Source organism: Gracilinanus agilis, chromosome 5 (genome assembly GCF_016433145.1).
Source record: "Gracilinanus agilis isolate LMUSP501 chromosome 5, AgileGrace, whole genome shotgun sequence".
In the NCBI taxonomy this organism is placed as follows: domain Eukaryota; kingdom Metazoa; phylum Chordata; class Mammalia; order Didelphimorphia; family Didelphidae; genus Gracilinanus; species Gracilinanus agilis.
Window position 1 is genome coordinate 109477776 of NC_058134.1, and position 26138 is coordinate 109503913.

Below are 26138 nucleotides of genomic sequence, written 5' to 3' on the forward strand. Positions count from 1 at the left end.
CTCTCTCCTCACCTCCACCTAGTACAATAACTAGCTTCCCACAAGGTGCAAACACCACATGGAAGCCTTTCCTGATTCTCCACACGGCTACTAGTGCCTTTCTGACAATATTATATTTGCAATATTCAGTTCTGTATATACCTACTTATGTACACATCTCCCATAGACATATTGCAAGTTCCTTAAAGTCAGGGAAAGCTTTGCTATTGTCTTTCTATCTTTAGTGTCTAGCACAGTACCTGACACATAATAGACAATGCTCATTGATTGATCAACTTGCATGTTGATACAATCTAGGACAGGGGTCCAGTTTTGTGTCATGGATCCCTTTGGCTGACTGGTAAAGCCTACAGAATTCTTCTCAGAATCATATTTAGTTTTTGTTTTTTAATTTATACTCGAAATTATAGCTAGAGGTTAATGAAAATAAAATTGTAATTTTTTTCCATTCAATTTCATCAATCCCTGAATTCCCCTCCCCCCAATCCCTTGGGAGTTCAGGAATCCCATGTTAATAGCCTTTGATTCAGGGTAAGTTTCCTTAAATGAAGCTAATTCCTTCTGCACAATGATACAAAATAACCAGGTTTTTATTATAACTACATAGCCAAGATAATCTTGTTGCCTTGTTATTGTAATGTTATTGTCTCAATCTTGTAATATTGTTTTCTTTAGTGAATTGCTTATACCTAGTCTGGAAACTCTGCGTAGGGACCATTATAATTTGTAACACACTTTGATTAACTGACCATTGAATTTTCCTTCTGGTTTCCTTCTAATTGTTTCAGATTACTTCCATCTTCTCTCCTTAGCTAAACCATAAACTAAAGTATGATTGCAATGGGAGAGTATGCCAGTTTGAACATATTTTTCTCTTTCTAAGCTAGAAATTGCTTGGATAAATAATGTTCTACCATAGATTCTTAAGGCTGGAAGGGGCTATAGAGATCACATAGTTCAACCTCCCTTATCTTAGAAAGAAGTAAGCTGAGGATGTGAGGTTGGAAGGTCTCTAAGATCCTATCTAGCTTTAACGTTTTATTATTCTCTGAAGATTGAGAATTCAGGGAGTCTAAATATGACTTTACAGCAATTATGGAGGACATTCATAGGTTGACCAGAAGTGCTGGGAATACAAAGAAACAAAAACACTCCTGTATTCAAGAAGCTTAGGTTTCAAATAAAGAAGAGCGCATATTACACAGCAATTTGAAAAGGTGGGGTAGTGAGGGTAGCAGGATGAGTATACCTTTTGAAGAGGCATAGTAGGAAAAGTCTGGAATGCAACTGTGAAACTAGCCTGGGTGTTCTCCTTAAATGGAGGTTCTGGGAGAAGCTATCCAATCTGAGGGAATGGCCACAGGGATGGAGGGTTTTTCAAAAGTTTTAATTCCAGGGCTGGAGTGAGGGATTCAGGATGAAGATCTGGGTTGTGGTAGAGGAAGTCCAGAGTGTAGCCTGGAGAGGAAAATCAGAAAGGTTTTAAAGCTCAGCCCACAGCATTCTATCTCATGTGAGGGAATTAACATTTTTCATCCAGTCCTTCAGTCATTTTACAATATTGTAGAATTCTGACCTTAAAGATTAGAATAATCTAAACCTTTACGGACAAGAAATGGAAGATTGGAAGATTGGGTAGAAGCTTTAATTACAGGGAATAGATAGATTACAGGTATACCTTAGTCCCAATAAAATGGATTTTTCTGAAAAGTAGAATATAAGTAGATTCCCATTTACTCATTAACATCCATTCCTTTTTCAGAAATGTTTTATCTAAATTTGTTTGATTTCAAATATGAGGGGCTTTATTATAAGTATTATTATAATTAATTGTTATTATACCATATATTCTACATTATTTAATTTATATTACTATTATATATTATACAGTATGCTACATACATTATATTATCTATATTGTTATATAACATGTAACAATGTAATCATTTCTATAACATATTGATATTTAATGTTATATAAATTAACATACATTTGTTATAATTGGCTTTTTATTTACATAATTATCTAATAGTCCTATTCATTGTTAAATAATTATACAATTGTTCCTTGTACTTCTGTAATTTCATGTCTCCTTAGCTAAATATCTAATCTTCTACAAGCCTTTCCCAGTTCCCCAATACTAATGCCTTTCCTCTGCTGATTATTCCTAATTTATCCTGTACATGCCTTATTTGTATATAGTTGTTTGAATATTACTTCCCCCACTGGACTGTAAAATCCTTGAAAACAGATCGTCTTTTGCTTTTCTTTGAAATCCCAGTGCCTGGTAATTGAATGATTAAAGACATAGCTCCACTAATTTGGGCCAAAGCTTTCGTCAATCGCAGAGCCTTTGGGTAATGAAACATTATGTATATGTTTACATATCTACTATATACATACCCATTCGACTAGTCAGTCGCCGAATAAGCATTTGATAAGCTCTTACTAAGTATCGGGGACAGCTAGGTGGCGCAGTGGGTAAAGTGATCTGGAGAGGTTCAAATCTGACCTCAGACTTAAGAAAACCCCAAAAGAGGTCTGAGTCAGACATGACTAAAAACAGCAATGCAGTAGGCCCCGGGCAAAAAGAAAAAAAAAAGAAAGACACAAGACAGTGCCTGCCTTCAAAGGGTTTACAGTCTAACAGAGAAGACTACATGCAAAATAGAGATAATTAATGGAGAAGGCATTCAAATTTTCAATTGTCAGGATTGGAGATGGAGCACACCTGTACAAGGCACCAGTTACTAGCCCCTCCTTTTTGCCGGTAGAAATTGCGCTCCACCAATCAGAGAGTAAGCTAGAGGAGCCGTGTGGGCGGGCAGAGGGAGCTCCAAGGCCGGGTTCCTCCCACTTTGTTCAGCGCAGACCGCAGGATGGGGGGATGGGGAGGGGTGGCGCGACGCGGTTTGGAGAGGCAGTGAGGAGGAGGAAAAGGCGAGCCTTGTTTCTCCTCCCTTTTCTCTTCCCTCCTCCCCCGCCGCCTGACCGGAAGTATGTGATCCCGGAAGTTCCGGTGCCATTGCTGTGTGGGATAAACAGTAATGGCGGAGGCTGCAGCTCCCGGAACAACAGCCACAACATCAGGAGCGGCAGCGGCGGCGGCGGTGGCAGCGGCCTCCCCCACCCTCACCCCCACAGTCGCTTCCCAGTCCCCAGCGGCGGGAGGAGGAGGGGGAGGCAGCGGCGGTGGCTGGACCAAACAGGTCACCTGCAGGTAAAGCGGCTAAGAGGCTGAGGGAAGATGGAGGGGGGGCGGGGAGGAGAGAAAGCCGGCGTTTCCATGACCCCCGCCCGGGGGCGCCGCTGCCCCCACACCCTGCGGCCTCCTCTTCCTCAATTGGGGCGCCCCCAAACCTGAGACTCCCTCTGTCTTACCCTGTTTCATTTCTGGGTGTCCTTGCGGGGACCCCCAGTCCAGTCTCACCCCCCCTTCTTTTTTTTTTAAGTCATCGCAGGCCATTAATTGGGGGGAAAGCGCCATTCCAAGAGGAAGGAGTGAGGTGATCGTCCCTCTTCCCTTGGCTGTGTCATGCGCGAATTTGTCCCCCAAATCCCACCTCCCGGGTTTCCTTGGGAGGAAGTGGGGGTTGGGGGGTGTCGTTCTTCCTTTGACTCTCAAGGTCTTTTCTTGGGGCCTTGGAGTTCCTGCAGAGGGCCCCAGCAAGATTGCCCTGTTTCTCCAGCCTTCTCTCCTCTGGGCTACCCGGCTGCAACCGGTTACAAAGGCTGTTATTTATCTCCCCTGCTGTGAGAAGTCGCTTTTGTATTTTTCCTCTCCCTATTTAATCCGACTTGGCGATTCTGGGCTTTGTCTAGAACCAAATCCGAGGCCCAGAAAGCTATCTTACCCTAACTTATCTCGAGGACGCAACTCACCTTCCCGGTTTGGAATCTACCTCTCCACTTCTGGAAGCAACAAAATCTTGGTGTTCAGATGATTGCTGCACTCCCCATAAATCAGCCTTGCTCTGGTATAAACAGGGATTTCTGCTTTGTCTTAGCCCACTTAGATATTGTACGTAGTGAACTAAAGGATCATTTTCAGAGAAAAAATACTCTTATTTGCATCATGGGTTTTAGTCATTTTAAAATAGAGTCAGCATTTTTCTTTTTAATATTGCTGATTTTTATTTTACGATTGTCCAATGGGTATTAGATTAGAAAAGAGACTCTAGTTGGGAAGTAACATAATGTAAAGACATTTATCTGGTTGTGGGTTTTTTTTTAAACATGCTGTGCATTTTTTTATGTTGTAGGCATGAAGTTTATAATTTTTTAGTATTTCAGATCCTTTTTTCCCCTCTCTAAATGCAAGTATTTTATTTAAGTAGTTGTAGACATACAAAATTTCATTCAGTAGTAAACCTTCCCTTCAATAAAGGGACTTGAGCAATAAAGAAATAAGCATGAAAGCCATAACTAAAAAACATAACTGGACATTTATAAGGAATTTCGAAATTCCTTTTCACGAAAACAGTTTTGTATATGTGGTTTTCGTTTATTTTTGTCATAGTTATCACTGTGGACAACTTAGAATTTTAGGTGATATTTGAGTCTCTTTTAGATGTTAAATACTTTATTCTTGGAGTATTTTATTACCCTTCTGAAAATACCAGTCTTTTATTCTCCAATAGTCTTCCCTATACAATTGCTTGAAATAAAATTCTTGGAATAGTTTAATAATTTTAGACTTTTGCCCAAGATTTCATAATTACTACTGATAGCTACATCCCTGGACTAAAGAGTCACAGCTGCTTATTACCTGTGTGACTCTGGGCAATTACACTTAAGTTCTTTTAGCCTCAGTTTTCTCATCTTTAAAATAGGGATGATAACCCACTTCACAGCTAAGAGTCAAATAAGAGAATATGTAAAAATACTTTGCAAAATTGTAGTATATTCATGTTTTGGCAATAATACATAATTATGTAGCTAATCCTAATTTAATCTGTCAGAACTCACCATCAGCGTGCTCTTTTCAAACATCTATTTTTGTTACCTTCCTTCCTTTGACTCCCTTCTATTCTTGGCCAGTCTTTCTATCCCTTATCAAAATTGCTCTAGAGAAAAGAGAATCGGGTTTTACTCTCAATTTATTATGTGAACTTGGACAAGTCACTCTAGTTATCTTTATCCCAGGAGTCTAATCTTCAAAATAAATCTCCAGTCTTCTGACCCCTTCCAGCTCTAATATCCTTTAAAAAGATATATGTGATTACTCATGCAGAGAACCTTATTTCCTTCTCTCTTCCAATTTGGGTGCAACATTACCCATGCAAAATACAACTTTTCTCTTAAGCTTTACTGATTTCCCCTCATAGTCATTTCATGAATTCTTGATTTTCCTTCAGCAACATAATGTATCAGAATCAGTTTATAAATCAATAAAGTAATAGTTTAGAGGTTTGTTACTAATCCATTGTGGGAATCCTTTTGTGTCATGGACAGTGAAGAATTTTTATAGTTCAGAACCTTAGTACACCTGATCTGTACAGTGTTTTGTAAAAGATTATGCTGCTCTAATCCTAGTATTTAGTTCTTATGTAAATCAGTGAGAGACAGTTTCAGTGGGTAAATAGAGAGTTAGCCTTGGAATACTGAAAGACCTAAGTTCAAGTCCCACTTCTGGCAAATACTGATGTTGTGACTTTGGTCACTTATCTTCAAGGCGCAGCAGACAACTCTGAAGCTACAAGGTCCAGAACGGTTGGTTGTTGATGTACATTTGTGGCTGGAATTTCCTCATCAGAACTTTACTACACCAGTGAAAACAAGAGTCTCACCTCAGTATATATTTACAACTTTGGGCTTAGGTGGATTATAGTACCTAATAAGAATTATAATTAATTTGCCATACTAATGGGAGTTTTCTTCAGAATAGAATCATGTCTATTCATTTTCAATAGACTCCATTTTCAGCTGCAACTACCATCTGTATGTAGTGATCATTCTTAGTTTCCTTGAATAGAGGAATAAGAAACCTAAAAGAAGAGACTATCAGACTTGTTAAAATTACTTTTATTTTTTTAAAAACAAAAAAGAAACTAGGGAGTTGGAGGGCAGGGAAATGAACAGGGATGACTAGGCATCTTAATAAAAATCATGTTTCTTGGAATTAAACCAGAGTCTCTCAGTAATGTGGTTCATGATGTAGGATGACTTTATAGGTAATACTAAGTTATAAATAGCTTCTTCCAGTACTCCTTGTAACTAAACCCTTTTGGAAAGAGTCCAAGGTGGTCCTGTGTTATACAGTTGGTGTTACAATGAGGCTGCAGTGTACATGTTTCTTTACCACATATCATCCACAGATCTAGGCATTTGTCCAAAACTGCCTTTCTCACAAAAGGTATAATGCCTTCTAGAAGCTGGCTAAAGCTATTTCTCTCCATCTAAAAAGCAAAACTTATTCAGTTCTTTTATTGGAGGGTACCTATTTTCATTGATTATATCCAACTTTGTATTGTTATTTCTTTTGATGTTTTTCTTCTGCTATTTAATGTTAAAACATTTCATGGTTCTCTATCAATGCAGCCCTCCATACCCCCAAACTGTTAATATTCCCATACCTTTTGTTTAAGGACCTGGATGTGACCTGAGGATTTTGCCCTAAGGAAAAAATGGGTGAGAAATAAAAGGAAATGGCTAGGTGTTACTGTGGATTGAGTATTTGACCTGGGGTGGAGAATGGGGCCTAGTCAGAAAGACTCTTCTTCCTGAGTTCAAATTTGGCCACAGACTCTAGTCCCTTAACCCATTTTGCCATCATTTCCTTGAGTATAAATTGAGCTGGAGAAGGGAATGGTTAACCTCTTAATATCTTTGCCAAGAAAATCCCCAAATGGGATCAGGAAGAGTTGGACACAAGTGAAATGAATAAACTTAACATACAAAACAATTAAAGGCTTAATAATAACTCACATTTATATGGTATTTAAAATGCATCCCTCAGAAGTCCCAAAGGAAATTGAAGTCATTCAGCAAGCATTTATCAAGCACCTATGTTCCAAGGCATTGTGCTAATTACTGAGTTTGCAGAAAACAGTCAATGCTCTCAAGGAATAGTTTATGGTGGAAACAGAATGCAAACAACTACTTACAAAGAGATAAGCAACAGGAAAAAGGTACTAGCTTTAAAGGGGATTGAGGAAAGCTTTTAGGAGAGATTTTAGCTGGAACTTGAAGGAAGCCAGGGAGACCAGGAGGTGGAGATGAAAAGGGAGACATGGTGGGGGATAGCCAGAGAAAATGTCCAGAATTGAGAGATGAAGTGTCTCCTGTCAGGAACTGCAAGGGAGCCTTTGTCCCTGGATCATAAGAGCATGTATGGAGAGGAGAAAGTATATATAAGATTGGAGTGGTAGAAGGACTCTAGGTTATGAAGAACTTTGGGCACTAGGTGTTGGGGAGCCACTGGAGTTTATTGAATAAGGGAGTGACATACTCAGACCTGTACTTTAGGAAGGTAGGTAGTTTTGACAGCTAAGTGGAGGACGGAGTAAGGAGAGGCTTGAGTCAGAGAAACCAACCTGAAGGCTGTTGGAGTAGACCAAGTATGAAGTGATGAGAGCAGAATGGTAGAGAGGAAAAGGGGGTTATTTAGGAGATATGTTATGAAGATCAAAAAAATGACAGGACTTTGGTAACTGATCTGGGAGGGGTGGGAGTTTGAGAAATTCAAGGGGCTTTCTCAAGGCAAGATATAATATTCTGCAAATTGGAATTTCCATTAGTAGTGTGATATCTGCAGTATTCAGGTAAGTGTTCTGCCGAATATTTACAAGTCAAATCTTTTTTCTTCATCAACCTAATTAGAGAATCATAATTTTACTCTCTCATTAGAAACTTCTTAGAAATAGCTGTCATAATATTAAATTTTTGGTTTCATTAAAGTTGTTAATTTAGAAATGGTCCATAAATAATTGCTGTATATTTATAATGTTTGGATTTCATGCAGGCACTCTTATATTATTGAGTAGTTTCATTAAGAATACCTTGCTACAGAATCTCCATTAAAAATAAAGCTGCTAAGATGGAAAAGTTTTTCTGGAAATGGTGTTCATGTACTTTGATTTGTTACTCAGTTTTTAACTTGAAAACTATTTGGTATTGCCTTTGTGTGTAAAAAAAAAACCCACCAATAAAATTTGTTATTAATAAAATAAATTGATCCTATGAAATCAATTAAGTATTAACTAATATAAAAGCAAATATTTGAGTATCTGCAAGGTACAATGGGGAATTCCAAGAAATAGAACAAGCATGCACCTTGTTGCAAAGAGTGTTATACCAACAAGAAGAATTAAATTACAATATAAAATATTTCATGATTAAACATCAGATTAATCAGCAAATAAGAACATATTCCTAAATCTCTAGGGAATTGTAATTAATACATATTAACATACTGACTGGATCCAAAAAATTTTCACCAGCTCCCAGTGGGTTCTATCTGATAAGTTATCAAAAGATTCAATTCAAATATTAAGTACCCTCTCTGTACAAAGTGCTAGGGATACACACATGAAATAAGGAATGGGTTTGGAATTAGTATGGTTAAGATGGGGTGGTTGAATGAGTACAAGAAGAATATTGTGAATTAGGCTGGACAGGCATATATATATATATATATATATATATATATATATATAATTTTTTTTAAACCCTTACCTTCTGTCTTGGAGTCAATACTGTGTACTGGCTCCAAGGCAGAAGAGTGGTAAGGGCTAGGCAATGGGGGGTCTAGTGACTTGCCTGGGGTCACACAGCTGGGAAGTGTCTGAGGCCAGATTTGAACCTAGGACCTCCCATCTCTAGTCCTGGCTCTCAATCCACTGAACTACCCAGCTGCTCCCAGGTATATAGTTCTTGACCAGGGAAGTGCCATGATTAGAGTTCTGGAATTTGAAAGTTAAACCACTGTTTGATGATGAACTTTGAGCAGCGAGGTTATGGAAGAGATTATTACAGTAGTCTAGGAGAAATATTGAAAGTCTAAGCTAGAATAATGGGAATGAAAAGGAGAAAAATTTAAGAAATGTTGAGTTAGATTGTACAGAGCGAGTTTGGCAATTGAGTGATTATAGGGGAAGAAGAAAAGCAAATATACTTAAATTTTTCTACCTGAATGACTAAGGGAAATGCTGGTACTATAACTGGAAAAATTGGTGTTAGGGAGATGGACAGATCTTTGGAAGGGACAATAAATTCTGCTTTGGGCACAATTGAATTTTATCCAGAAGATGGAACAACAGGCAGTTGGAAATGTGAACCTGGTGTTTAGGGGAGAAATTGGTCCTAGAGATAAGATTAGAGTTATATGAATACAGGTAATTATTAAAGATGAGATAATCAAGAAAAAGTATCTAGAGAAAGTCAAGGATTCAGCATAAAGTTACTATGTTTCCAAAAATCCAGAGCTTCTTATGGGGATTTTGAAGGCAATATATAATCCACCAAGTGCAAGAATAACTTCTCTATTTCTTCCTTGACTTCTCTTAATTTTTTGTCTCCCCCTCTTCCTCCTCCAGTCCCCAACAAAGGGATTTTATTAAAATCAACAAAGGGATTCATTAAAGTCTTATTTGTAAGACCTTAGTCTTACAAATAGTCTGCTAGGTGCAGGGCATACAAAGATAAAAATGAAACTATTCCTACCCTTGAGTTTACAATCTATTTGAGGGATACAAAATGTACAAATGTATATAAGTAGAAAATACATATAAAGTCATTCCAAGAGGGAGACAGTAGGAATATCTGGAGGAATTAAGGAAGGCTACTTATAAAAGGTGGCATCTAAGCTGTGCTTCGAACAAGGTTAAGATGAAGGAAGAATATATTAAAACAAAGAGTTCCCACTTGGGTATGAAATGGAGATAGGAGATAGATCCCTACATCTAGTTAGGGACTGACTAACTTACCTGTTCTTCCTCCAGAATATCCCCCCAACAAATGGTACCATCCTACCATAGGTCCTCATTACCTCTTACGTACCTGAAATGATCTTCCTAACACAGATCCCTCCTCTAATTCAATTCAACACAGTACTGCCCCCATAAAACTTAACACAATGCCCTAACCTTGAGTTATGCCCAAAAGTGTTCACTGACTTCTCATTGCCTGTGGAATAGAGTACAGGCCTGACATTCAAGGCCTTCCATAATTTGCTCCAACTCATGTTTAAAGAAGCAACATGGAGTGGTGGAAAGAGGACTGAACTTGGAGTCAGGAACCTGGGTTAAAATCCTCTCTCACTGTGTAACTCTGGGTAAGTCACTTAATCTTTATACCTATTTCATCACTTGTAAAATGAAGGGGTTGGACTCAGATCTTTTCCAGCTGCCTCTAAATGTGTGATCCTGGGACTCTTTTTGCTCTGATGCTCAGTATTTTCTCTTTCATGTAGTCTCTGCCTCCCAGACCTGGCCTATATTTTCCCTCATGTTATTTTGTGGAATGTCCTTCCCATCTTTCCTAATTTAAATCCTATCCATCCTTTGAGGCTCCGCTTAAATGTTAATTCCATGAAGCTTTCTTGATCTTCCCCAGGTACAATTAATCTCTCTTCTCATCTTAACCCTTACTTAGTTCTTCTTAGACATTTAGGTTCTCTTTTACATTATAGTTTACATTAGGTTTTCTTTTATATTATATATAATAGTTGCTTTATTTCACAGACCTTCATGTCTTTCAAAGCAGTTTATATGTATTCTCAATTGATCCCTGCAACAACTCTGTGAAATAGATAACATAACTTAAGTATTTCAAAAGGAGGAAACTGAGAGTCCTAGAGGTCATGACTTTTCCTAGGATATATACAACAACTAAGTGGCAGATCTAGAATCTGAACACAAGGCTTTTGTTTCTAGGCCTGTATTTTCTTAGGTGTTATTTGATTACCACATCTCTTTTGCTAGGATATAAATTCCTTGAGCTAGGCACCACAGCTTAGCTTTTTAAAATCTCTTTTTAGCCCCTAATGATGATTTATACATAGGTACTTAACATTTAAAAATTTGAATCCTGGTCACATGATTATCCAGCTTCTTCAAAAGACAATTCCAAGTTGAACTCACTATTGTTTAAAAGTTATTTTGTTTCAGCTGTGTGACCCTGGGCAAGTCACTTGACCCCCATTGCCTACCCTTACCAGTCTTCTGCCTTGGAGCCAATACACAGTATTGACTCCAAGACAAAGGTAAGGGTTTAAAAAAAAAAAGTTATTTTGTTAAGTCAGCATCTGTCCTTTTGTAATTTTATGCTGATTTTCCCTCATTTTGCCTTCTAGCGCAATAGAAAAAGGAGACTCCTGCTCTATTATGACTGCCCTTCAGATATTTGATGTAACTGTTAATGTCTCTGGTAGTCTTTTTCTGGACTCACCTTTAAATTTCACACCTACAATAAAGTTTCTAGTCTGCCGGTCTGTGTAGTGGTACTTATTCTCTGAACATATTCTATAGTTTTTAAGTGGCTGTATTAAGACGTGGCACTCAGAAATGAACACAGTACTCCACTGTGTAGTCTGAGTAGCACAGACTACAGTGGGACTATTACTTTCCAAGATCTGGGTACTATATTTTTTTAATGCTGACTAAGGTTATGTTAGTTTTAGCAGCCCAGTTATACTGTTGACTCATTTACCCTGCAGCCAACTAAAACTCCCACAAGCCTTTTTTCTGTGTGTGTATTCTCTCTTTCTCACTCTCTCTCCCTCTCTTTCTCCCTCCTTTCTTCCCTCCCTCCAGTGGCTTCAAGAAACCAGAGAAATGTAAATGCCATTTCTGTAAACTTTTTAAAAGCAATAACTAAACTATAATGCTTGCTCACCTGCTGTGGAGCTATGCACAGTCCTAAAATTGGAATATTGAATGTCTTTAATAGGGATAGATCTCCTAGCCTCAAACTGCTATTACTCTTTAGCCAAGATGGACATATAGACCCCCCCCAAAAAGGGGAGGGGGGATATTTGACAGGCAGAGAGTGTTATATCCAGATAGAGTGGGTGCTTCCTTGGACTTGCTTTCTTTTGAAGAGGAGAGCTAATCTATCAACCTAGGTTCCTTTGCTTTGGGCCCCAATGACTGGTATACATTTTTCCTCTGATGCTTCTTTCTTTTTCTCTTCCCTTTCAAGGTGCAAGCACTTCAGGTATTTTCTTGGCACAACATGGGGGAAGGAGCAAGTAGAGTAGTGTTAAATATACGTCATCTATTTTTGAAAAGCAAACTCCCCAGTCTTTTACTGTGATTTTATTAGACCTATCTAATTTAGACCTATTTAGATATACCTAATCTTTTACTTATTCAAGTGCTTTTTATCTTAATGTGGAGTTTTAAAAATTATTTAGCTAGAACATTTTTTCTTATTTTGATTGATAATTTTTTTTTGTATCTTATTTACTTTTAAAAAAAATCATCCTTCCCAGTCTAGCAAAATATCCTCTATAACAAAGAGATGGGGACAAAGTTGAGCAAAACTAACCAACAAATAAACAGTCTGACATGCAATCAACCTCTACCTTTGCAGTGAAGGGAAAAAGTCACATTTTTCCAGGTCCTGTTCTGCCCAAGTTTGGCTGTTATGACAACAACTAATAGAGAGCTTAGCACTTACCCTTGTGAAATGACATTTTTTTAAAACCCTTACTTTCTGTCTTAGAAGTATCTGTTCTAAGGCAGAAGAGTCATAAGAGCTAGACAATTTGGTTGAAATGACTTGCCCAGGGTCAACAGCTAGGAAGTATCAGAGGCCAGATTTGAACTGAGGATGTTTCCGGACCTCTATTCACTGAGCCACCCAGCTGCCCTGTGAAATGTCATCTTGATGTAACCACAGTGGTTTTTTAAAATTTCCCCCCTTTTCTCATTTTGGTTACCATTGGATTGATACAATTTTATTTTACTGTTACCCCCGATCATACTTCTATCATGAGCAACATTTTTTTTTTTAAATTTTAAACCCCTAACTTCTGTGTATTGACTTATAGGTGGAAGATTGGTAAGGGTAGGCAATGGGGGTCAAGTGATTTGCCCAGGGTCACACAGCTGGGAAGTGTCTGAGGCCAGATTTGAACCTAGGACCTCCTGTCTCTAGGCCTGGCTCTCAATCCACTGAGCTACCCAGCTGCCCCCTGTGAGCAACATTTTTTCAGCTTAAGATCCTGTTGAATCTCAGTTCTGTCATCTTGTATATTAGCCCAATTTTCAGTAATCTAAAAATTTGATAAATGTATTTCTATTTCAGTGTCACTGACTGTTGCATTCTATTTGCCTATCAAACCAGTAACCTTATTAGAAAAGGAAAAGTAGGCAATTAGTAAATGTATGATTATCTTCTCCTGTGAACCCATGTTGACCATTAGTGATCACTGATTTGATTTCTAAATGCTTAGAAACTGTTCCCTGAATGATCTATTTAAAAATTTTTTGACAAAAAGGCAAAAGTGACATGTTGGAGGGGATGTGGGAAAATAGAGACATTGATGCACTGTTGGTGGAACTATGAACTGATCGAATCATTTTGGAGAGCAATATGAAATTATACTTGGAGAGTTATAAAACTGTATACCCTTAGACCCAGTAATATTGTTACTGGATCTATTTCCCCAGGAGATTAGGGAAAGAGGAAAAGAACCAATATGTTCCAAATTATTTATAGCAGTTCTCTTTGAGGTGGCAAGGAATTGGAAACAGGGAGAATGGCTGAACAAATTGTGGTATGTGATTCTGATGGAATTCTCCTGTACCATAAATGATGAACAAACTGATTTTTTTTTAAACCTGAAAAGAACTACACACAATGAACCAGTGAAATGAGTAGAACCTGGAGAACATTACACACAGCCACAGAACTAATACTGGAAGAATAAATTGAGAATATTGTCTTCAAAAAGTGAGCAGAAAGATAAAACACGAAAGACTTAATTTAAATAGACATATTGGCCTCTCCTTTGTGATGTGGGGTGGTTGGGGAGCGGTTAGGACACTTGTAGACACTTGTAGATGGGATCTGTTATGTAGATATGTAAGTTAAACATGTAGGAGAGTTGTGATTTCATTTATGTACGGGAATACTTGTTTCATATTTGTAAACATTTGGAATAATAATTTTTTAAAAAGAAAAAATAATCACAATTGATCAACACATTGAAATCTTCCAAAAATGTGCAATATGCAATACCTCTGGGTTTCCCAAGTTTATGAAGATGTGAGATGAGGATATCCCTTCATATCACTTAGAGTAATTTTTAATCTTATAATTTTGCTGCTTTAACTTTTTTTTTTTGCCTGTGGTTCTTTCCATTAATATTGTAATAGTCATGTAAAAAAAAATTAGAGATGATTGTCAAACTGACCTGTAGTTTCTGGGATTTCCCTCTCCCCTATTTTTAGCTTTAAGTTCAAATTATTCTAATCTGTCACTTTATAATTCCTTGAGATTATTTCTGCAAGTTATTTTTTTAAAAAAGGAATATAAAAGGACTTGAAGACTTGAACACATTTAAAACAACTAGATATTCTTTTCTTTTTTCCCTTACCTATCTCAAGATGTAACTTTGTTTATATTGTTTGTTCCCTACTTTCCATTATGAAGGCTAGGCTTGTTAAAGATGAAATTAGGAGTTGAGAAGTTATATTTTCACAATCTTCTGGTTAACAGTTTCATCCCTAATCAGTGGTGCTATCACCTTCGTTTCTTTGTTCTGATTACAGTGTTTTTTAATTAATAAATTTATTTTTAATTCAGTCTTAAAATAATTTTTTGTAAGCCTCAGCTTAGGCTTTTTGGTTTTTTTTTCAGATTTATATATATATATTGTATTTGTTACATGCTCCCATCTTTTTACATGCCCTTTTATAATTGTGATCTCACAAGTCAAACAACAAATATTTATTAATGCTTCCTATGTATCAGGGTAGCTAGATAGTGCAGTAGACATAATGCTGGAATTAGGAAGACATCCTCCTGAGGTTTATATGTGACCTCAGATTCGTGTGACTGGACAAGTCCCTTAATGCTGTTTCCTCATTTGTAAAATCAACTGGTAAAGGAAATGGCAAACCTTTCCAAGTATTCATGCCAAGAAACCCCCAAATGTAGGGTCATGAAGAATTGGACAACTAAAGTGAGTGAATAGCAACAACCGCGGTATTTCAGGCACTGTGCTAGGTGCCTAAGATACAAATACAACCTGCATTGCTTCTGCTAACGAGAACCTTATATTAGGTGAATATAACATTTTTACAATTAAGTAAATACAACATATAAAAAATGCACAGTAGTTAGAGGGAGGAGTACTGGGAGAGGCCTCTTCAGGGTGACCTACGGGGCTCCAAGAACTAAGCATTCCAGGCATGAAGGATAGCTCTGTGGCAAAGAAACAGAAAGGAGTGGCACCGTGGGGTTCAAGGAAACAGTAGACAAGCCAGTTTGGTTGAACCATTGGGTGACCGGCATGTAGGTAATCAGCCTGGAATAACAAATTCTGGAGCCAAGATTGTGAAGGGCTTTAAATTCCAGGCAAAAGTTTGTATTTGATACCAAAGGGATCTATTGAAGTCTCATGAGCAGAAGAATTATATAATCAGGCTTGTATTTTTAAGATATGTGCAAGATACATTGTAGAGGGGAGAACCTAAGTGCAAGGAAACTAAGCATTTAGGTGTCACAGTGGAGAGGGAGCTGAATTTAAAGTCAGGAAGATTTAAGTTCAAATACAGCTTCAAACACTAGGTATCTGATTAGCTGGGCAAGTCACTTAAACTATCTACCTTAGTTTCCTCAAGTATAAAATGGCATTAATAATACTTTGCAGGCATATTGTGAGTATAAAATGAGATAATATTTACAAAACACTTTGCAAGCCATAAAATGCTATTAATATGGGACAAGAACTGAATCTCTTGCAATGATCTGTATGTGCTGCCTATCTCAGAATGAAGAGGATAGCTGGGAAAGATGATGTGGATTTGGAATTGATAGGTATTGGAAATTGATTGGTTAAGGAAAGCGAAAGAGTGAAAAGTTGAGGATGACTTATAAGTGACCTCAACAGACAATTGAGACAGCTTGGTGTAGTAGATTTGAGGCTCTGTTTTGGGAGTTCAGGAAACCTGATTGAAGTCATGACTTTGACACATATTAGCTGTGTGATCACAGGCAAGTAAGTCAGTGACTTTGTGTCCCTAAGCAATTTGCTAATATTTAAGTTACAGAAAGTTCTTGATACTTCAGTTAATGAGTTTGACTATATTCTTAGAGAGAGTTTTTATATTAGGGAATTTTCTACAAAGAAACTACCCATCCTGCCTCCCCACCCCAAATGCCTTTAAAATGTGTTAGTTAATTATTTCTTTCAATATTTACTAGCATGGACACCTGACTTCACATTTTGAGACCTAAATTGTGTTCATATATCATAAATAGCATTCCTCATAATAGAAGTACCTTATTTTTAACTGATATTTTTCTAAGTTTTCTACATGACAGTAAAGTCAACAAACATCTATTAAGTCTTTAGCTATTAAGTCTTTAGCATAGTGCGTGGCATGTAATAGGTACTTAATACATGCTTACTAAAGGGCAACCAGGTGGCTCAGTGGGTTGAGAGCAAGGCCTAGAGATGAGGTCTGCTTTAAATCTGATTTCAGACACATTCTACTTGTGACCTTGAGCAAGTCACTTAACCCTCATTGCCTAGCCCTTGCCACTCTTCTGCCTTGGAACCAACATATAATATTGATTCTAAAATGGAAGGTAAGGATGATTAAATAAATACAAGTTTGACTAAGTGACTAGTATATACCAGGCACTGTGCTAAGGGCTTGGATACAAATACCAAAAATAAGATAGACCTTACCTTCAAACAGCATACAGTCTAATGGGTGAAGATACAGTAATTCATAAAAGCCTGAAAAGGAGGAAGAAGTAGGAAGGGGGCACATAGTGAGAAGTCAGGGAAATTCCAGAGTGGTGAAGCCAGTAAGAAAACAGGGCAATAACTCCTATTAGAATATTTGAGATGGGACACTTTTATATGAGGTGTTCATTCTTTTACCTGTGAAAAGAGGTTTTTAATAGAGATCTTTTATATCTCCAACTTGGTTTTCTTGTCTTATCTCCTGAGGTAAAGAAACTGCATTTTAGCCAAATTTAGTTCACTTTCCCCAGATTATGCCTTGCTATGTTTTATCTTTATTCTCCATGCCAGAAATGTTCTCTCCCACCTAACTACTGCTTATCAAAAACCTTGTCCATTTGTAGACATCTAGCTCAAATGCCACTTCCTTTATAGCAGAAAGAATACTTCCAACCAGAAATCTTTTCCGGTGAATTTAGTATATATAGCATTTTGGTTGTTCTGCTTTTATGACACTTTGTGTTTATTCCCTTGTAGTTACTTGTGTAGTTTTGAGACAAACATAATTATACATATGTTTTGCTTTCATAGAGTTCACAATCTTATAGATAGTATCCATTTAATAGCTATTTTTGAAGGGATGAAATACCACCAGTATAGAGAATGTTATTGCTCTGATATATTTCTGTTCTGGGGAGATGCTCTTTCTTAGAGTCTAAGACAGGATCCTTTAATGGTATATCATAGATTTCTTAACCTGGGATTTGATAACCCTCATTTTCTGACCTCATGATTGACATTGCCATGTGGTTATAACACTGCCATTCCTAGAATCATGCAGAATAAGTTGCTTCTTCTCTATAAATAAGGATGTCTCTGTAAGTTCCTATTAGCAATCACTAGCTTTATAACTAGTTGAAAAGAATCCAAAAGAGCTAGTCTTAACTTTTTACCCAATATAGACCCTTCTAAATCAGTCACAATAGTTGCTCATCTGTATCTCAGCCAGATTACTCCCAGTGTTGAAGGACAGCAGTTTGGCCTATTGTGAGGTAGCTCTAGTTGTTCCTCATGATGATTAAATTTTTCATCTTAGTGATGTAAGTTCTGTCCCCTGTTACAATTTAGACTTGGAACAAATCTACTTGCACTTGGACAAAGCAACAATATTTGTCAGTGTATCTTGACTCTTGCTAACCAACATTCTGAACCAGCATGTTTGTCCACTCTTCCCTTTAACCTAATCTACATGGGACATTTTCCTTGCTTAGGTACTAGATTTTGTCTACTTTTCTCTTGAACTTTTTCTTCTTTTCACTAACATCTATATCTTCTCCTTAGCCTTCTTCGTGAATCCCCACCAACACTATTTCTGCTACCTCAATCTAAAATAACCTTTCCATTTTTCATAATTGTCATCGCATTTTGTGATGTTTATGCATTTATGTTGATTTGTACCATATATTTTTAGAGAGGCAGTCAACCCGGATGTTAGTAATAGGATTCATTTTCACAGTTCTTTAGGGCAGTGGTTCTCAAATGCTGGCCTTGGGACCCCATTACAGACTTAAAAATTATTGACCTCCTCACTCTCTTGTTTATATCTCTAGATTAGAAATTAAAACGACTTAGTATTATGAAAAAAATTTTGATTTCCAGACTCCTGGAAAGGTCAGAGATCCCAAGAACCACTACTATATAGTATGGAATGATTCTCCTTCAGGGCATTTAGAATTCCTCCAGAGGAAGAACTTAATTATTTGTTGCATAGGGCCCAGGCCTCCTACTTGAACATGAGTTTTCCTTCCAAAATTAGTCCTTAGATCCTTAATACTTTTAAATAAGTGACATATAAAGAAGCACTCACCAAAGAAGTGGCATTGTGGGGAAAAAAGAGGTGCTTTCTCCCAGCCCCCCCCCCCCCAAAAAAAAAAAAGAAATAAAAGGCAAAGTAGAATAAGCTAGGTTTCTACAGTTTGGAAAAGTCATTTAACCTCTAACCTCCAGGTCTCAGTTTCTTCATGTTTAAAACGTGGGCTTGGGGGTTGGACAAAATGACCTTTTAGAAGATCTGTTGTGCTGATATGTTGTGTAGTTCTCCGTATTCTTAGCACTTACTAGGGATCACCATTCTATTTCAGTTTTTTAAAATGTTAGATTTCTAGAACGAGACAATGTAAAAATAAAGCACTTTATAAAGCTTCAAGTGTATAAATGAAAGCCACCAGCCCGGCCTCTTTTTTCCTCTCAGGAAAAAAAAAAATGAGAAAGATTAAGAGACTTGTCCAGACATACATAGCTGGTAAGGATCTGTTGGTAAGATATGAACTAATTTGAACTCAAATCCAGAACTCTTGACTACTTGTTGAGATTTTGAGAAAGAGCCATGAAAAAATCCCTACAAAGAACCCACAATCCCTACTTTGCCAGTCAAACAGGAAAGAGGATGGAGGAGGTAGGATATAGCTGGGGAAAGAGAGAGAGAGACTGTCAATATATCATCCATCATTAGGCAACATCGGACACTACTATCTTTACCTCTTTATGGGTATTTTGGGGAGGGGAAGTAGGACAGGATAGGTGAGCTGGTAACCTTTAGGCTCCATGATTATATATTTTTAATTTTTTTTACCAATTAAATGTAGTAATAATTTTCCACATAAGTTTTCTGAAGTTTTATGATCCAAATTGTCTCCCTCTTTCCCATCTCTCCCCCCTCCCAATAAGCACTTTGAATTGGGTTATACATGTATTATCATGCAAAACCCATTTCCATATTGTTCTTTTTTTTCTAGGAGAATAATCATATAAAACCAGAACCCCAAAATAAACTAAAGTGAAAAATAGTGTGCTTTGATCTGCATTCCAACTCCAACAGTTCTTTCTCTGGAGGTGTTTAGCATTCTTTGTCATAAGTCCTTCAAAATTGCCCTGGATCATTTGTATTGCTGAGAGTAGCTAAGTCTTTCACAGTTCATCATTCCACACCATATTTCTGTTCCCCCAAATTGCCTCATACTTTATTGTTTGTGTAGTAAAGTGAATCTGAAGGACTGTCCTAGAGAGCAGTGCTAACAAATGTGATAATGTGCATTTTACTTTTGTTTCTACCCATACTTTCTGTACAACATTACAGTGAACCTATTTCTATTTGCATTTTTTACTTTCTTTTAAATCCTTTTAAAAAGCATACAATACCACACCAATGCAACTACCAACAATTTGGAAATTGGTCTTGATCAAGGACACATGACAAAACTAGTGGAAATGCGCATGGGTAGGGGGGGTGCGGGGGGGGGGTTGAAGGGGAAAGGAGGAGCATGAATCATGTAACCATGTTAAAAATGAATATTAATAAATGTAAAAAAAAAAAAAAAGCATACAGTGTTCTCCCAGTTCTGTTTATTTCACTTTGCATCAGTTCACATAGGTCTTTTCAGCTCTCTCAGAAATTATCCTGTTAATTTCTCGCAGCATAATAATATTCCATCACCCTTATGTACCACACAACTTGTTCAGTCATTCCCCAGTTGATAAACATAGCCTTAATTTCCAATTCTTTGACACCTCAAAAAGCTGCTATATTTTTGTGCAAGTAGGTCCTCTCCCCACTTATTAAAAAATCTCTTTGGGATATAAAACCAGAAGTAGTATTACTAGATCAAAGGGTATGCACTGTTTTATGGCTTTTGGGGCAGAGTTCCAAATAGCAGACATCATTTGAAACTAGAAACAAGGCCTTTGACTCCAAATCCAGGAGCCAGCTGGATTCTCTTAGCTGCCTCAATTTTCATCTTTCTTTCTTCTTTAGCTTTTATGTTGCCCTTAACTACAGATTCACACTTCAGCTCTCAGCCCTTTGTTCTTTTTTTTGTCCTCTCCTTCATCGTTTAGAATCTTGGATCATCTTTGTGCAGGTGAATAAAAATCTTTATCTTAGGTTTTTACTTTTTACATTTGTTTCATTTTTATACTAGACACTTCCACTTGACCTTTATTCTTCTGTTCTTAACTATTTCTTCCTACTCAGTACATTGAAAATAAAATTTGTTACCTTGCTTCTTCTCCCAACCTTTTTTTTTTTTTTTTTTTTTTTTAAATTTAGAATATTTTCCCATGGTTACGTGATTCATGATTCTCCTCCCCCCCTCCCCCTTTCCTGGAGCTGACAAACAATTCCACTGGGTTATAAATGTATCATTGTTCAAAGCCTATTTCCATGTTATTCATAATTTGCAGTAAATATTTTAGCATCAAAACCTTAATTACATCCCCTTCGAACCATGCGATCAATCATGTTTTTCTTCTGTGTTTCTGCTCCCACAATTCTTTCTCTGGATGTGGATAGTGTTCCTTCTCCTAAGTTCCTCTGGGTTGTCCTAGGTCATTGCTTTGATGCTAGTAGAAAAGTCAATTACATTCGATTATGCCACAGTATATCAGTCTTTATGTACCATGTTCTCTTGGTTCTCCTCCTTTCACTCTGCATCACTTTCTGGGGGTTGTTCCAGTTCATTATTCCTTTCGTCACCATCAGATACCACAATTTGTTCAGCCATTCCCCAATTGATGGGCACCCCCTCAATTTCCAGGCTATAAATATTTTTATACACGTATTTTTCCTTATTATGTCTCCCAACTTTTTTATATCTGCCAGTGACACCATAGTCAAAACCTTAGAGTCAGCTTTGTCTATTCTCTTACTTTTACCCTTCACATCAGTCAACTATAGAATCATAGAATTTTTGTGCTAAAAGTCATTAGTGTGGCCGTTAGGTATTTCAGTGGATAGAGAGCCAGGCCTGGAGATGGGAGGTCCTGGGATCAAGTGTGGCCTCTGGCACTTCCTAGCTATGTGACCCTGGGCAAGTTACTTGCCCCCCACTGCCTAACCCTTACCACTGCTTCTGTATTGGAAGATACTTAATATTGATTCTAAAACAGATGGTAAGGATTAAAAAAAAGTCATTAATGTTCATGTAAGAAGATCTAATCCTATCCTATCTCCTACATTGAAAATTTGTAGCTTTCCCACCCATTTCCTTTCCAAACAAATTCCTGTTGAGCTGATTTAGATCTCTATCTTTATTAGCATCTTAGATTTCTTTGCCTCCAGCTTCTTCCATTCACTTTCTTATCAGATTAATCTAGAAATATAATTTTCAGCTTTTTGCCAGATAGTTCAAAAGCCTTCTGATTCTTCACTGTTCCCAGGATAAATTCAATTCTACAAACATTTATTAAGGACCTGTCATGATTGGAATGTGTTTACTGGCTAAATAGTGAAAGAGATACGAAGCCTGTTAACTACTTCAGACTGGTAGTCCTTTACTAACCTACTAGTATAATTAGTAATAATGATATGATTGTGAAGCATATTGGACTTAGATGACTTTTAAAAAAATTTTCCTATACCATGACTTTTAACTGTCAACTAAAAGTAAAATTTACTGATATGGCAAAGTGAATTGATACTCTAAAATCTACCAATTGTTTTCTAACTTGGTTAAGTTCAGTCTTCTTTAAACCTGCATCAGAAAATAAGCACACCATTTTGGTGTAAAAATTATATAACCACATTTTTATTTGACTCAGTAGCATTGTATGCACATTGAAGGAAATGATAAGAAGTCAAGCAAGATTTTGCCAGAAGTGGAGAGAGAAACCATAATTGTCACAGCAAGCTTTTCTTTTTTGACTGTTTCTTCAGTGTCCCAGATATTGAGAGAGCCAGTGAAGTTAGCTATGCAATTGTCCCCTGTTCTCTAAAGCCATTGGCCTTACCTGTCTTCCCTTGAAGACCTCATGAGGATCTAGGTTCCTAGAGTTTTTCAAAAAATTAAAATAAAATTTTTTTTTACCAATTACATTAATTTAATTCCTTACAAATAATAAATTTCCACTTAAGTTTTCTGAAGTTATGTGATCTTAATTGTCTCCTCTCAGGGGGCAGCTGGGTGGCTCAGTGGATTGATAACCAGGCCTAGAGACAGGAGGTCCTAGGTTCAAATCTGGCCCAGACACTTCCTAGCTGTGTGACCCTGGGCAAGTCACTTGACCCCCATTACCTAACCCTTACCACTCTTCTGCCTTGGGATCAATACATAGTATCTATTCCAAGATGGCAGGTAAGGGTTTTAAAAAAAGAAAAAACAAATTGTCTCCTCCAGGAGCTGTCAAGCTCTTCAATCTTGGTTATACATATATTGTTATATTTTTTTAAGTGACTAATCTTAGCCAAAATCCCAAAACATCATAAACAATAAACAAGTAATGAATCATATGCTTTGATCTGCATTCTGACTCAACAGTTCTTTCTCTAGAGGTGGATAGCATTCTTTGTCATAAGTCCTTTAGAATTATCCTGGATCATTATATTGCTGAGAGTAGCCAAGTCTGTCACAGTTGATCATTCCACAATATTGCTGTTACTGTGTACAATATTTTCCTGGTTCTTCTTATTTCACTCTGCATCAGTTCATGTAGGTCTTTCCAGCTCTTTCTGAATCATCCTGTTCCTCATTCCTTACAACACAATGGTATTTTATCACCATCATATACCACAGTTTGTTCAGCCATTCCCCTATCTAGGGACATAGTTTCCAATTCTTTGCCACCACAAAAAGAACAACTATAAATATTTTTGTATGAGTAGGTCCTTTCCCCTAGAATCCTGGAGTTTTATGGGTATTCACCTCTCTCCTAGCACTAGTGACTTTCCCCCCCTCCATTCCTTTTATTTGTGTCTTTTGTTTTCTTTCACATCAAGAGCATTTCTTGGCATACCCTCTTCTGCCTCCCAACTGAACCTTTTTTCCTTTTTGACCAGGAAAAGTAGTTTCAGTAAAACAAACTGAGGAAGCAACCAAGTTTTAACAATATAGACTACATTGATGCTAGTAGTTCCTTCTCACCATTAGGAGAGAAAAGTTTTATACTGTTTTCTAGAACTATCATTGTTAGTTGCAGTTAGTCCAAGTTCATCTGACTTAGTGTTGTAACCAGCTATTGTGTTTATTGTTCTTTGGTTCTGCTTTCATTCATAGGTAACATTTCAGAGCCATCTTCCTATATTTTCCTGAATTCCCTATTATTTCTTATGGTGGAATACTATTCCAATTCATTCATGTAGAGACAACTAAGTACTGACAGTTGTTGTGTAGAGTGTTGAAACTGATGTCAGGAAACCTTGAATTCAAATCCTGTCTTAGATACTTAGTGACTCAAAGGCAAATCATTTACTGTTGCCTCAGTTTTCTTATATAACAAATGAAAATAATAATAGCAACTATGTTCCAGGCCTATGGCTAGGATAAAATTGAGTAATATTTGTAAAATGTTTTACAAATCTTAAAGTGCTAAATAAATGTTGATTATTATAATTATTATACACCACAGTTTGTTTAGCTTTTTCTGAATTCATTTGGTACCCATTGAGTTTTTAGATTGTTTTGCTACCACATAGTACTTCCTTTACTTGATATTATTAAAAAATGGAACCTTTCTCTTATTGACTATCTTTAGGATGGGTGCTCATGAATATATTCATTGGGACTAAAGTATAAATATTTTAGCAACTTTTTTTACCTGGTTCCAAATTGTTTTCTAGAGAGGTTAGGTTGATTCAAAGTTCCACAAAATGTATATATTAGAATTCCTATCTTTCTACAACCCTACCCCCTGATTGTTTCTGATTTTTTTGCCATTTTTATCTACATGAATTAAATCTCAGAGTTGTTTTATTTTTTGTTTTGACTTTTATTAGTGATTTAGACCATTTAATTTCTTTTTTTTCTTTGTGCAATACACTTTTATTCTCCTTTTATCTTTGTAGTCATCTCTGAGTAATCATCATGTAACAGTGGAATGGAATGAAATTGCATTAAGTTGTATGCAAAACGCTGTAAAACATCTTAATAGTTATGATATCTAGGATTAGGTAGGAAAATCATGGAGTTCTCTCCTTGAGAATCCACTCTGAGTTTTGAAAAGACCATTTAATTTCTTCTGAAAGGTCTTTGTCCATATCCCTTTTACTGTATATGTGTTAGGAATGACTCTTGCTCTTGTATGTTTGTGTGAATTTCCTATATACCTTGGATATCAGACTTTGATCATATATTTGCCACAAAAATTTTCCCCCCAATTGACAGTTTTTCTTAACTGCATTAATTTTGTTCAGTTTTAAGTAGTCATTATTAATTTACATTAACTTTTAGATCTTATTTTGACTGGATGTTTTACCACATGTGTTTTTAATTCTCTTAAATTCTTTAAATTGAAGGATGGGACTTCAAAATCCACTTTGTCTGTGTTATGTCTTGGTTCTTTTCCCTCACTTTATAGAAACAATGTGGCTAATGTTGGTAACAGTGGAAAATAAGAAGTCAGCTCTCCAGATGTTCTGTGTTTTGTGTGGTTAGAAACTTTTACCTCTTACTACCATCTTCATTTTATTGGTGAAAATAGTTAATTCATCCAGCAAGATGGTGAGATTTTAGTGGTGAGATTGATAATTTGCATTGCAAAACCTAAATCTATTTGTTTTTTGATGATGGCTGCTATCAAAAGAGAAATGTTTCTATAATTTAAAAAGTTGAAATAATAATAGAAGTTTTTATTCAGTTCATCTGAACTTCTTTTCCAAGTGGTTTTGTATGTGTGTAGTATGTTTCATTAGCATTAATAGTATGTTGGGAAATCAATGAGTTGATTAAGCAAACTGGTTTTCATATCAGTATATTTACATATGAGTTCCATGTTTTTTGTCCATTTTACAGGTATTTCATGCATGGGGTTTGCAAGGAAGGAAACAACTGCCGCTATTCCCATGACCTCTCCACTAGTCAGTCTGCCATGGTGTGCAGATATTATCAGCGAGGGTGCTGTGCTTATGGAGACCGCTGCAGGTAAGGGCCTGCTATTCAGTTTTTACGTTTTTAATTTTAGGAGAAAGGAGAAGAAAATAAATTGATTTTGTAACTTTGCATTTAATAAATTAGAAATAACATGGGTTAGGGGATAGAAAACTGACCTCCCCACCACTGACACTTTGGCTTTGTGACCTTCAAGTGCTTTGGGCAACTCTGTGCCTGTAAAATGTGGACAAGGTGCCATTATGCTGTGATAGAGGAAATTCCTTAGCAAGAATTTCATATACCAGTGAAATCACTTGTCTAATCCCAATTTTTAATAAACACATTATCTAGATTTTTAAACATTCCTTTATAATATGATTCTATGACTGATCCAAGTTTCTTTGTGAGCATAT

At 36.8% G+C, this 26138-nt stretch overlaps 1 protein-coding gene across 3 annotated transcripts in view; it reads left to right on the plus strand.

The window, feature by feature from the left end:
• Positions 1-3042: 3042 nt before the first annotated feature.
• The window catches only part of MKRN1 (makorin ring finger protein 1), a 34894-nt gene continuing 11798 nt past the window's right edge, over positions 3043-26138 (plus strand). For all 3 annotated transcript variants that reach the window (XM_044677827.1, XM_044677829.1, XM_044677828.1), the window contains exons 1-2: positions 3043-3220; positions 25648-25776. In XM_044677827.1, coding sequence (XP_044533762.1) covers positions 3048-3220; positions 25648-25776 — 302 coding nt within the window. In that variant the 5' untranslated portion in view covers positions 3043-3047. The remainder of the gene's footprint in view (positions 3221-25647; positions 25777-26138) is intronic.